The 15,120-nt window shown below is 30.9% G+C and overlaps 1 protein-coding gene across 1 annotated transcript in view; it reads right to left on the reverse strand.

Annotated features, from left to right (window-relative positions):
- Positions 1-13,157, reverse strand: part of LOC123003741 (kielin/chordin-like protein) — a 55,116-nt gene extending 41,959 nt beyond the window's left edge. The window contains exon 1 of the mRNA XM_044396711.1: positions 12,980-13,157. Within this exon, the coding sequence (XP_044252646.1) occupies positions 12,980-13,157 (178 nt within the window). The remainder of the gene's footprint in view (positions 1-12,979) is intronic.
- Between the last annotated feature and the right edge of the window lie 1,963 nt (positions 13,158-15,120).

Consider the following 15,120-nt stretch of genomic DNA (forward strand, 5'->3'; position numbering starts at 1 on the left):
ATGTAAAATAAGTTAGATATATTTTTTACAATCGAATAAAAAGAAAAATCTGATAGTTTAAAAAGCGACGTCAAAGTTTGCACAAAACTAATGCATTAGTGTGGTGAAGAAATAAGAAGTAAAAATATAAAGTACTCTGAGTTCTATTAACAGCAGTGGAAGGAATTGAAATACGAGTCTTTGCTAACAAAATTTTTGGAAAAAAATATCTCGTAAAACTTTTAAAACAAACTTAAACACAAAAATGCCCCATTTCGTCGAAGCGAATGTTTCAAAGTTGCGACCCTTATTATAAAAAGTTCGAGTGTTGTTCTTTCTAAGAGTATTTCATCACTTAATAAAAAGCCCACTCACACTGAAAATTTATTAACTAGGCATTCAATTTTAAATTAAAATTTAATTAAAATGGATCCGATCAACTACAATTGAAGTAATTGCGGGACGAATGCTGTCGACGCTTGATAATAAATATTCTCATCGTGAACACTTCCAGTTGAGAGAAATTAGAGCTCCATTTGCACCGGACAATTGAACAACACACTCATGTTCTTTTTGTTCTTTTTTCAAGCACGTACGAGAAAATTCGGCCGATCTTATTATAAGAAACGATGCGAGAGGAATTTTGACAAGGCGAAGGCACAATTCTTGCACGTCTAATGCACCTGTTAGAAAGAAAAATCACAAATTTATGTTTAATTAATTGAAAAAAAATGATTGGACGTATTTAATTTTGCTTTAATAAAAAATATAAAAGGAAAATGTACCAACACATGTTATCTTTATTATAATTAAGTATTCAGTTGTTACCGGACTTGTTTAGAGAGAAAATTTGTCGAGACACTTTTCTCATTAATCAAATATTTACCTTGTCTTTATTGTTTTTGCTCACTTTATTTTAATGCAGTGTTGGAAAATTATTATATTATTTTATTCAGTTTAACACACTTTAAAATAACAGGATGAGAATCAACATGTTCATTATGCCTTAACAAATTTAGATTCGAGTTTGTGCAAAAGCAAATATACTATATTATCAAAAACTTTAAATGTTAATAATTCGAGCACATGGATGAAAATAGTTGAAAATTCTACAGTTTGGACCCTAATTCTAGTTAGAGAGGAGTAATTACAGCTAAATAATTTTACATCAGTTGAGTGGAGCACAAAATTTGAATCAAAACTTTAATTTTAGAAAGTCCATCATTTAAAAATATTGCTTTACTGAACTGAATTTTTTACGATCAAGTCAAACACTTAGACAAGCCAAACATGTCAGGATTTATATTCAATTTTCACGTCCTTAACCGCAACCCACATCTCGTGGCAGGCACACGCGTGACAAATTTCACTGCTAAATTTAGATAATATACCATTAAATCCGATGATATTCGATATTTTAACATAAAAAATTGATATAAAAACGCCGGAAATGCGTTAATGTCAAAGGAAGTGAATGTTTTCCAATAATAATTATTTACGGGAATCTATTTCCGACATAAAAAACAACATTATTATTTTACAACCGAGATTAAAATATTAGAATAAAACAAATGATTGTTAATTGTAATTACTGATCAATAAAACTTTTAGTTCAAGGACTTCTATAATAATTTAACACCAAGTTCATTATTTCTTCATATTCCTTTTTTTAAATTAAAACTGACTTGAAATGAAGAAAAAGTTTTTGAAAATGCGATAATGCTATGTAGGTCAAATTCCAAAATTTAAAAAAAACTGCGTATCAGTTTTTACAAACTAATTGCAATGATGCATCCAGCTTCGAAGCACGAGCGACAAAGGAGTGAGTGCCTTCATTGCTTAACACAAAACATGTAGTTATTTTGCGAGTTACAGATTCTTAAAATTATGCCTTCCCAATAAGCTATAAAGTAGGCAGCTCTTAATCCGCTCACTGTTCCCATTTTCTTTATTTATGAGATTAGAAAAAGTGTTTAGCTTTCTAAGTAGTTTCGCTAATGTTTTCTAGGCACGGGGTGATTTGCAATGTGCTGTCGATATCCACAGCCGCCTGCGAGTAATGGCGGCACGCGCAAACTGCACAGCTTACTTGATATTCCGCCGGTATAAGTATTACACGCTCTAATGGACTCTATCCATTTGCTGTTGATGGAAGTAAGGCCCGATCCGCGCCGAATAAAAGCAGTCAGTCGAAAAGTGCAATTTTATTAAAAAAAAATATGCCCAAGTCGGTTTAATTAAGCGGCACAATCGAGACGTGCTTGACATGTGGAAACGCACGATAAATAACAATGGAACGGATTTCGTTCGAAAGAAGCTTGCAAAAGCTGACTCTCTCCGATGGTCCCCAAGGAATGGAAAGGACTTGGAGACCCATATCCATATATATCAGGATTATGTTATCTGATCCTGTTAGACAGTTCTACACAAATAATTGTGTACACGACAACAAATGGGACTCAGGGGAACGGCATCACGATGAAAAAAATACGAGCTCGCACGTTCTAATTTAATTTTTTTTCGGACAAGACGCCGCTGATAAAACTTGTCACAAAGACAAAATGTTTGAGATGACGGAGAGGATTCTTTTATCATCAAGACTACCAGTGAACAATCTACGCTGACAGTAAAAGTGTCATAACAAAAGTGGCCACATAAAATATGACAAAAACGCCAAACACACAAACGTATTTTTCCAAAAAACAATTATCTAGTTTTCAATATTATTACAAATAATTCTTTCCAAATTGCAGAAATGGTGAATGCGCCGGGCAAAGTTTGGTTTTCCGATATAGAAATGTATTAGAATGCAACTTTTTGTTATTTAAAGTCAGTAATTTTGCAACTTAACAATAATTACTAAAACTTAAAAAAAACAAGTCAAATTTTAAGATTTAATAAAGAGTATACTCGTTTTAATATTACTGTGTATCAAAGTAGTGATTGAAGGGATCATTTTAAAGTGGCAACCATGTAAAAATTTCAACAATCCTAACCTCAATCTTCCCTAAAAATTATTTTCTCAAATAAATCTATGTAAGTATCCCAGTTTTTGGAAACAAAAAATAATTAAAATTTATAACGTAAATAACATAGGGTGGCAAACTGAAAGATCTTTCGTCATTATTGACAAAATTAAATTTGTTAAATTTGTTCTGAATTACATTCGTAATGACACTTTTTGTATAAAGCGGCCTTTAAAATAAAAATGCATTTAGACTTCTACATTAATATAAAAAGAGTATAAAAGTCAATAACAGAGCACATCAAAAACTCCTGGTCTCATTGCTACATAGTCTTTAGTATAAAACGTTTCAAATTATTTAATGCAAGCACAGTGAAGTACAGCTACACTTATGCTCTTTAAAGATTTAAACATGTGGTATGTCGGCGCTTTTTTAATGTTTTCATGTTTCCTATCACAACGTAAACGGTAGTTCGAATCACCGCGTATAATTTATCAAATAACAAAATTTCTAGTTTATAAAAAAAAAAAAACGTACAATTACGGACACGGAGTTTTGGACAATTCGTCAAATGTAAAACGGACCTTAAGCAACTAACCTCACTTTCGGTTTTTGTAATTTTTATTCTGACAGCTAGAGAATTGAATTGAACAAATCAAAATAATTTATTGAACTTTTATTTAAAGTCGCGGTCAATTCATTTAATTTATTGCACAAATAAGTTTCCCAATTTTAGAAACAAAAAATAATTTTTTATAAAATTAAGAATTTCACCTAAAAAGTCTTAACTTAAATTTAAACAATTTCTAGCTAATTGAACTAAAAATTAGCAGCCCCTAGCTCGCCACCACTATGTAAGTAGACAGTAGAAGTAACTAAATTGTCTCAACAGTTGTGACAGGAGCAGTAGATTTTATATGTGAAGTTTTCTAATTCGACTTTTTAAGAATTGTCATTTTTGATAAATATGTCACTTTCAGTTTTGATAGATATGTTCCTAAAAACAATTGGATGTTTAAAATCGGATTTACACAACTCAATTTTTAATTTAGACATGGAAGTGGTCATTATGAATTGACCGCAACTTTAGGTATAAAAACACGTATTGACCGCATTTTTGTTTCGATAAATCGACGCAAAAAATAAATTTCAACTAAAACTTTCAAATTTTATTATAGTTTCAAATGTCAATCAAGATGACAATAAAACGTGGCTTGCATTGACATTTTTTGAACTGACATAAATTTGATGTCCAAAATTACGTATTTGCAATTGTACCTTATTTATGGTAGGTAGACATACATTTGATTGCTGAGAGCTCGGTGATAAAATTTATTTATTTATTTTTATTTTAAATTTTGTTACCAGTAAATATTGTTACCAGTTTAACGGAAAAAGTAAAACACACTTCATGTCATCTTTTCAAAATCCAGATAGTAAAATCCCTTTGAACCTTTTTTTTTGTCTTTATAAAATCATCCTCTACTTAATTAAGAGGAGCTTTTTTACAATGAACGGTTGGTTGCACTGCTCTTTACAGCACTACTAACTGCACTTGACAGTATCAAAATTTTATTTCGTTTCAACTAAACTGCAATTATTGGCTATTTTACCTTTTTCTTTGAATCGAAATTGCAACATCTAATGATGAAAATAAAGCAATCCAAGAAAACTCATTTACTGACAAACGTGTTTCGTGTCGGCTTTAATACAAGCAGCCAACATAAATTCCAAACGGACACGAAATTTAGAGCGATACGTTTAACGTCATCGGTCACGTACTGTGACAGTGACGGATAAGTTCGATACCGATACGCTAATTTTGCCTATTACGAATTGCGTCAAGCGCAAAGTGAACCAAATTTAGTGTTACGTTGGCAACACTGACGATTAAATACCCAGCATTTAAAATTGATTCTTCTATTAAACAGTCCAGAAATCAAAAACTAGGGATATTTATTTTTAAGCAATATTAATCAAGTCGCAAACCTCCAAATGTAGTTTTTTTTTAATTTGTCAGTCTGCAGAGTTTTAAACAACCTAAAAATTCTGATGTTTTTTAAATCCCCTAGCTTGGAATGAGATTCAATTAGCGGTCGAAAAGTTAGTCAATTAAAAGTTGCAAAAATGGGGTCCTACCGTTGATCCGGCTTCGAAATTCCAATAAGGATATCTGTTCGAATTTACGACAAGGTTTTGGGATTATCGCAACTGATATTATTCTAAAATTATTAAATTTTCCAGTCGATTGGCTGAAGTCGGATGCAAATCCCTACAAAAACAAACATGGCCGCTAAAAGCGAATACATTGTCCTTTGCCTCGAGGAAGACCGGCTGACAGATGGAAGATAGTCCGATATTTCTCGGTCGAGCAACCTTGTCTTTTGTTCTTTCATATTAATTGTCCAAGGCTCCATTGTTCTTCTAGATTCTTTTTGTGTGAAATGCCAGGGGTGCCTTTAATTATGTCCGGAGTGAAAGGAAAACTAATTTTTTGATTGAGAAAAGTTCAAGTGGAAACGTCATGAAATTAAAACAATGGTTTTCCTATTAGCAAGCTAAAAATTTACACAAAAAAATTAAATGAAATTCTACCTCAAAGTCCTAGATTTCTATTATGTACTATTTCAAAGCTTGAGATTGTGTGTCTAGTCTATTAATGGAAATGGAACGGAGTGGCGACAGTTTCCTGCAGTTTCATTCCGAATGCTCTATAAACATATAGATAACAGTCTAACCAAAATTATCCATAAGCAGTTTGCTCTTGAAACGGCTATTACTTACCATAATGCCGCATATTGCTTATGCTCACCTCAAGTGTTCTCTAAAGTGAAAATTACAAACTTAATCACGCTGTAACAACATTTCCATTAACTATAATATACCTTATATTTATGTAAGGTGGTTTGATATAAATTTTCGTAAATCTTAGAAAGCCTTTCTTAAAGCTATAGAGCAAATCAAGTTCTTATTTGGTTGTAAATGAACTTTAAAAGTAAGAGATGTTTCAGTATTACTAACATTTTAAGAATTTATAAGTTTTTAAATTCAATGGAAAAAATCTGCTTGTTTATGCATTTTTAATTTTATTTTCCTCTTCTTGATATAGAGATTCACGAGTATACAAGTATTCCGTCTAAATTTAGATACTTAAAACAAGTTAAAAGTATAATCAAGAATCTTGACTTTCTTGGATCATGATTTTTTAGTTCTTGTGTAAACACACTACGAAAAACTGATTATCTAGTTTGGAGAAAATCATCTACAAAGTTCGAAAAAAATCTGACATGGCATCTAATTTATGCTTGAAAAATGATTTGAAAAACTATAGGTTTAAGTATTCATTAAAAACTTTGTTCAAATTAAGATATGGCAAAGCATTCAGATTTTTAATATACTCTTTTTGTTCGTCAACAAATTACTTTAATAAATTTTAAACAGTGTTAGAAAAGTTTATTTTCTCGTCATTATTTCAATGACCACAATAAAAAAGAATATAATTATTCCACAAAATGTTATAAATCAGCAAGAATCATAATGTTATAAAAATAATACAAAAAGTGTTTCAGTTAGTCGTGCAAAGAAATAATGTTTGTGTTTTTTAAACCAGAGCAAAACTTTGTAATCTTCTAATTACAAAAATAATAAAGCAATAAAAATGCAGTTGCTGAAACAAAATTGTAAATTAAATTCCCCTTGTCATAAATGAAATATCACATTGCGCGAATAAAACCAAAACAATGTAAATGTAAAAATTCTTTCCAATTATTCTGCAACGTTTATTATTACAAATTGGTCAAATAATTCTCATGTTTTTCCCTTTAAAACATCTTTAAATAAACTTTGCGCCGAAAAAACAGTTTTCGTGTTTAATTCCTCGAGAACCGTCTTGATCTAATAAATCCACGTCGTGCGGAATTCCGTTATTATCCCATAAATTACGGCAAGTTGCATTTCCATCGTCAAATTTTGCATCGCATTTGATTTACGATCGTCGTGCGTTTTTTTCCTCATCGAATCATCCGCATCGTCTGAATTCAATTAAAGGTAATAAAGTCGAAGGTATGGAGGTGATATTCTTGTTCGCGGACGGCTTTATGCCCCTACACGGGCATTAAGCCCTCTCTTTGGCATTAACTCGTAATCGCGCATAGTATTCACTGAACAATTCCGCCGACCTAATTAAATTTCCACCATTTTCGTTCGAAATATTGATATATTTATCGTCCATTACCTAGTTTCATTATTACCTCCCGGCGGCGGGGATGTTTAAAATTAAATCCAAATAAATAGAGCTACGTTTGTTCGTGCGTCTAAATATTGAAATTGCATACACAATAATTCAACTGTTAAATTGTTGTTTTAACGGCCGTTTCAATTAATCAAATAACTTTGCCGAGCTGCGGTTTGCATTAAAATTTGCTAAAACGTTAAAGCTGAAACGTTGAACGAAAACGGGAAGTGGGTGACTTTGCACAGTTGTTTTTCAAAGCTGCAGTGAGGAAAATGATGAGTTTTAAATGCCACCTGTTAAGATTCAGAATTATCGCGTAAAAGGCTACAGAACTAAAAGAATTTGAGATTAAATCAAAAGCTGCACTCTTTTGATTTCACTATTTTAATTTTACTCGAATTTTGCTGGTTTCTGTGAAATAATGCAAACTAGAACTTGGTGAACATAAACAAAAAAAAATTGAACCCATACTTTTTATTAGCGCCTAGAATTCATTTACAATACGCACATGGGCAACAACAGTGTTATAGTCACAAAAACTGATTTTCTAAATTTTTAATACATTACATGTAAAATTACTCATAATTTTAATTCTACGAGTGTGGAACTTTTAGAAATTTAGAATGTTTTATTCCATGTCCGTAACTTATGAATAAATGTATGCAAAGAAACTAAATTGAGAATTTTTTTTCTAAAGTAGTGTTCCGGATTGAACAAATAAAAAAATATCTTGTATATAAATTTTATTGTTTGTTCACTCGACGAATACAAGATCTAATGCCGAACTGGCCTCTCGACACATAAGTTGTGTAAGAAATTGTACGAATCATCATTGACAAAAATATATCGGATTAGATGACTAATTGCTGCCAAGGTACAGACAAAGAGATTTACAAAAGTTGGGTAACGAATTAACAAAAACCAGTGAGTCAGGAAATGTTCTAGAAAATAGTAAAACGTAATAATTAGTAACTGACAAATAATAAATCCTAACGCTAAATAATGAATAGTAATAATAATAATAATAACAATAATAATAATAATAAATATATAACAATAATAATAAATATGTAACAGTAGGTAAAAAAACTATACAGGGTAAATAAAAAGTATGAAATCAAACTTTTTTTTAAATCGATTACTTTTAGAAAATATGAATTAATAAAATTTAATTTGCTATAAAATATGTAATCGTGTTTAAAAATAAAATTTTGTTTTGTTTTTGAGTTATGCGATTTTTTTTCAAAATGGCAACTTATATAAATTTTTTTATTAAAAATTAAATAAAATGTAGATAGCTATATAATTCTTAGATCATTGTCTTTGTAAAAAAGATTTTATATTACTATTAACTAAAAATAAAAAATTTCCAAACTCGAAAACTAATTTCGAAAAATTTTATTCTTGAAAAACAATCACATTTTTATTGTAGGTACTTGATATTGTACTAATTATTTTTTCCGTAAATAATTAATTTATGCATATTAATTTAAAAAATTTATCTATAAAAATTTCGAAGTTATAAGAGTTTAAATTTTGCACTTTGACTCTATTAATTTCTGTTGGAAAAATAATTTTTCAAGTTTTTTGCTATTGGCTATTAAAAGAGGAAACAAGGAAGCTATATCCTAAATTGTAATTCTGTTCAATGTTATTTGTGGCTTATATTGGCAAATTTTTGTACCTTTACTAAATAATTGTAAAAAAAACCTATACAAGATCATCAGTATGATTAAATAGACATAAAAAGTCAAAATTTTTTGAGAAATAGAATTTTTTGAACATTTTTTTCATGTTCCTAGTATCTTATCTTACATGAAATTTTTCTCTGGGTGCGAGTTCTGTCGCACCTTATATTTATTATCAGCGTAATATTTATATAATATTTAATCATTTTTTCCAACAAACTTTTGCTTTACCAGATTTTTTAAAAAGATATGAAAAATGTAATTTGAAATTACACTCTCATTTTCGGCTTTTAATAATTAATTAATGTTTATGAATTGCTTTCCTTTTTTCCATTCCGAAAGAGTTCATTCATCAAATGTGACACCACAATATACGATTCGTTGTGACTTTTAATGATTTTTACCAAAATTAAAAATTTTCATAGTAAATTATTCCCTCATGCTACTGACTAAAACGCTAACCACAATCAGTTGAGATTATCAGAAAATACATCCACTGAAGCAAACCCTGGATTAAAGTGTAGTCATTTATAAAATCAATGTTGTGATATGCATTAATCGGAACTACAGTCTATGCGGGCATTCATTTATTATCTACCAATATTAAATTAACTTTTCCGGTCATTATCCCCTTTATCGGTCCCATTCTCCCGTAAATCCTGATTAAATTTAGTCATAATCTCCCAAAACTTAAGCAACAATTAAAAACACTCCCATCTATAATAATTCCTCCCGACTGCGCCATTTTCCCCATTTTCATCCTAATCCATTCCCTCAACTCTCCACTCAACTAATGTTTAAAGTATAAACCAAACTCGTTGAAAGTCTAAAAACGTGAATTACACTAATGAGTGTAGCGGAGGTTTGCTCCCCATCTCTTTCATTAAAAACTGGCTGCATTTTGCCCATTATGCGGAAATAACGAGTCGTCGTAGCGACTTAACCTCAATGAGCACTTGACATGATTAACCTTGAGCCGTCACAGCCGCCCCGACCAAATGTAACCGAAATATAGATTAATTGCCTCCACGGCAATAATTGATTTCATTTTTTGCCGCGTAAGTTGAGACAACAGCAATGATAAATGGGGAGAAGAGTTTGCCGGAATAAATAATTTTTACAGGTAGGAAAATCAAAAAATTAAATGGGAAAGCTCGAGTTGATATAATTTTCATTAGTGAGTATCCGCGGCAACAATTGTAACTCGAGACTTGATGAAAACTTTTAATTGCCTACACTTAACCGCCTCAAGAAAAGTCGCGCCAAAAATCGCATCGATTTGCGCTGCTTTGAAGAAAACTCGTGAAAATGTGACAATGAAATTGAAAAAATGCGGTACTGGACACACGGCACATCACAATATCGACTCTTGAATAATAAACGCATAACACGTTTTGTGTTAAATACGAAAAACATTTACACTATAATTGAGTTAATAGTGGCCGAAAGTGGCAAATTACTATTAGTGGCGTCGAACCCAAACTTGCCTCGGTTAGTGTTATTGAGAATCGATCTGATGACGGAGAAGTTATTGCGAGAATAGTTTAGTATTAAACAGTGCGAATCGAACAATTCGAATCGCGTATTGATGCTCCGGAACTCGTAAAATCGCAAACTTGACTGAAAATTCAGTGTGAATCGGTATTTGCAACATTCCAGCAGAAAATCTAGTTCTAGTAAGCAAGTTTTCCTTTTATGTCTTTTGATATGCCGGGTTTCAAAAAATTGAAAATTAAAAAATATTTTTTAAAAGAATCCAGTGTTAAAACATGTCAGTCTTCAAAACTTCTTTACCTACCACTATTTATCTTTCTTTATCGCGAAAGAAAGTTTGGAATTAATCTATCATTATTTAAAAATGAGTTTAATGGCATTTTTTTGACATCTTAAAAGAATACTTTTTGCTTCAGAGATGCAAAAAACATTAACAAACTGTGTGTAAACACACATACGTTTGTTTAGTTTTTTTCTTCATAAAATTATAAAATGTAAAAAACAATAAATTTTATGTAAAACCAACTCCAAACAGTTGATGTTTACATCATTTTATTGCATTTCATACATAAATCAATTATTATTTAAAAACCGCAATTAAAAAATTTGATTTGTTTTTGTTTTTAATTAAATAAAAAACGTTCATTACCTTAATTTAATTAACAATTTGTTATAAATGCAAATATGTTGAAAACTGCAATTGAAGTACATACTCGTTAATCTTTATTTTTCATTCATTATTGTTGTCAAAATTGTTGACGTAAAATGAAAAAATATACAGTGTTTTTGTCCGCACACCACTGGTAAAAGTAAAAATATAGTAATTGCGAGTAAATAAGCTCTTTCAAAGCTTACAATAACTGTAATATTTTATAAAAATAGCTCAAGTGATTTTGGAAGAACTAATAGATTTTAATTTTTATTATGAAATATTATCACCCTGTATATTCGTAACAAAGTTTTATAAGATTATTGTTTACCTGACAAATTAATGTTATTTTTTGATGTAGAATAAATAATTGCAATTTTTCGCAATATTAAAAAAATCCTATAAAACATTATTAGCCCGGCGCATCCACCATTTTTCCTAATTGATGTTTAAAACTGTAAACAATTACATTGTAATACTTCCTAATTATTTTGAAAAATCTGAATTTGTCAAAATCACCTCATCCTCAGTTTTAGTACATGTATAAGTAGTAAGTATTGTTTTTAGACCTGTTGTAAATAATAGAAAAACATCAGCAATATAATTTTAAAAGCATAAACTTTCTAATACAACAACATTATGCAATTTCTCATTTTAGCTCATAACTCCTTTTTAACAGCCGCATAAAACTCTAAGCCATCATTAACAAACTATTCCAACACGTTTATAGCTTTAAGTTATTTACTTCTGGTTCGTATAATCAAATTATCAAACATCAAAAAAGAAAATATTAAATTTTATGGCAAAGTTAACAAAACTAGGTTTGTAACTTTTATTCCATAAATTATAATTCTAAAAAAAGTATAAAGCAATGCTACAAATTTTACTGTAGGGAATAAAGCAATTTTCCTAATTTATCATTCTTGTCCATTGAGATCATTTTTCTTCAAGTCGACTCTGAGTTACAGAAATGTAATATTCGAATCTGAGGAAATGCAGCTGCTGAAAATTATTTCACATTTTAACGATGGTATTTATTTACTGATATTATAGTTTTTTTAATAAAAAACTCAAATGTTTGTCGTTCATATATGCCAACTAACATTTTGGTACAGTGCTCTTCAATTAGTGACAGTTTCCAATGTCACTTTTTAATAAGTAGTGTTAAAAATATGTTAAAATGTTTGGCGAAGCCCAATATTTGCATTGATGAAATGTATATTTTCAGTGCAATATTTGTACATTTTGAAACAAAGCTGATACCTCAGTGAAAAAACTTCAATTACAATTCAGTTTTAATTGAAGCCCCGGAAATCCCCAGTATTAGAAATCGATCTGCTATGAAATTTCTCAAGCGTAGAATACATTGAAATAGTAAAACTCTGGATTTGGAAAACAAATGTTTGTGTTCGAAATAAATTAATTAAAACTTTATGAAATCTACTTTCGTTTCAAAAATGGTATAAAATCAAAAAATCATTCATCCAAGCGTCTGATTGATTGAAAGCATCTGTAAAGTGCAGAGCTAAAAGGTTTAAGCGTGCGGAAACGTTCGAAAACGAAAAATAACAAATTTTATTACGAAACGATAAATATGAGAACAAAGCCCGTTCAGTCCTTTTGACATATTTCCAGTTAAACGAAATTCAACAAAAGTTACACAAAAATATGATGAATATGCAAGAACTCCTTTTTCCGTTAATCAACTCTTAGGTCCCCTAGTCGCAGAAAAAATACTAAAGAAATGAAAAACAAGCACGACTTTCAATGGCGCTTTCTCAGCCAAAAACTGCAAATCGATGTGGAAATTAATTCCCGATTTACAACTTTTTGTTGACATTCCTCGTGAGCGCATTATACCGAAAGTGTCACGCTAACTTTCACAATTACTCAAAAGTTGCTGGAAAGGGAAAAAGTGAGTCGCTTTGATGGTATTAAGGGAGTAAAGGAGGCGTTTTTGATTACTTACCGGCGTTTGTTCTTCCGGTCTTTCCTAATCCGGTGAGGAAGACGAAGACGACGAAGAGGAGCGTGTCCATGGCTCGCACACGTCCACACTGCAGGATTTTAGACGCACCACTGAGACTCCACAGGTGCAGAACGTCGCGACGCCACTTCCGGGGCGTGCGCGAAAAAGCCCATATCATAACTGTTACACTTGAGCGGATTAGGGAGAATGTGATGACACCCTGGACAATTCTTGGACACGAGCAGAATGAGACGAATAACAAGAGTGTATTAAGACCTAATTTCGAGATTTTTTGCCCCAAATGTAATTGCTAATTATTTTACAACTAGTTTGAAGAAAGTTATTTACGAACCAAATGCGAAGAAGCGAACAATAGTAGATTGTTTAACAAGTAAAGAAAACTCACTTTTCTTACGCACTGAACACGTACTTTTTTCGTGAACTTCACGACTTCACGAAAATAAGTTCCACTTTTCTTAATTATTTTGGGTTAAACAATTTCTATTAAGTACACGAAAAAAACATTTTTTTATTATGTAATAAAATTCGGATCTAAAGAATATTCGATTACAAATTATCTTGATCGCTCGAAACTTGTAATAGCCATTTAATTTTACTATTTCGTAATTTTCGACATCCAAAGTAAAAAAATGTAAATGTGTAAACCAGATTTTATTATTATCAAGTCAAATTAATTTTAAAATGCTAAAAAGGCAGTGTCAAGTGTCAAAAATTTTAACTGTCTAATATAATAATAAATTCCATTTAAAAAGCGCTTAATAGGAAAAAATGTACAAAAAACGCGTGTTACAACCTCTCATTGTGATACTCGTGCATCTGTAACACTCGTATCATAACATAATGAGAATGTTTGTAGCACTTGTTTTAATATACTATTATTTTGTACTCAATGTTAAAGAGTGCTTTTATCAACTAATTTCAGTAGATAAAGTAGCCTTTTATCGTCTAGTGAAATAAAATAATTTTTATCTACTGTTTGTATACAAGAAATTCTGGTACGTGAGTACAGTTGGAGACAAAATACTTTGGTCGTCACTTTTCGGACACTTTAATGTAATTCAAGCTTTAACGTTAAAATGAATGACAATTTCAAATTAATGACAGCTAATATATTTTCCTATCAAAAATATGTACATACAACTTCTCAACTATGATTGACAGTGGCTAAAAATAAGGTTAACAGTCCTAAAGCATGCTTTACAATTTAATGTCACTCAAGTGATATTGACGACCAAACTATTTTGTCTCCAACTGTACAAAATAAAACGAAATATTGTACACGACGTTATCTACTCGTGAAGAAAGTCCACTCGTGACTTCGTCACTCGTAAACTTAACCTTCTCACTCGTAGATAAATAATTTCTTTATCGTCTTGTATAATAAATAACTATTGTTTATTTTTATAAACATTAGAAATTGCGCTTGTGCACCTGTCATGAATCAAACGAATTTAAGTTATTTTTTAAATTTTGACAATTTGTGGATTTTTAAGCAAATTTGTTTAATGGCAGGGTTAAGAAAACTGTATGTCCCGTCCTTTTCATCTAATAACTGGCATTTTTATTAACTATTTGTTTATTTAAAAAAAAAAGTATAACCACCCACCGCGCATGCGCGCTGCCAACACTGACATGTGTAAATTCAAAAGTTCTTACCACTACCCTACTACTTTCTTAATGTTCTTACCAGCCTCACAGATTAGTTGCTTGCGACTTTTTTTAGTAATTGCATTGGACTTACATTTCTTCACCAAATTCGTTCATCTGGGATAATTGAAGCTTGATATCAGACATAATGACTTGATTCAAATAAACTCGATCAAATAATAAAATGTTAAAATTGTAAAAACTATGATCAAGACCACATAAATTGAACACAAGAAGCTGGTAAGAACACTAAGAAAGCAGCGGCAGAGGTATTTAACTCTTATCACGTATTTTGTTGAATAAAGTTTAGTACCCGCAACGAGATTTTTTTGTAGCGATTTTGTTAAATTTTGAGGGTTTATAGAAGGAAATTTCCAAGAAAGAAGGCTGGCGAAGCACCAGATTTGGAGTAAAAGTCACCAACCCGGAGAGAATTTCGATAAGAAATGAAAATTTTGTTGTTCCCGGAGACC

The sequence above is a fragment of the Tribolium madens genome, unplaced genomic scaffold (assembly GCF_015345945.1).
Source record: "Tribolium madens isolate multiple individuals breed KSU strain unplaced genomic scaffold, Tmad_KSU_1.1 Scaffold_1;HRSCAF=32;Tcas5.2_LG8, whole genome shotgun sequence".
Classification (NCBI taxonomy): Eukaryota; Metazoa; Arthropoda; class Insecta; order Coleoptera; family Tenebrionidae; genus Tribolium; species Tribolium madens.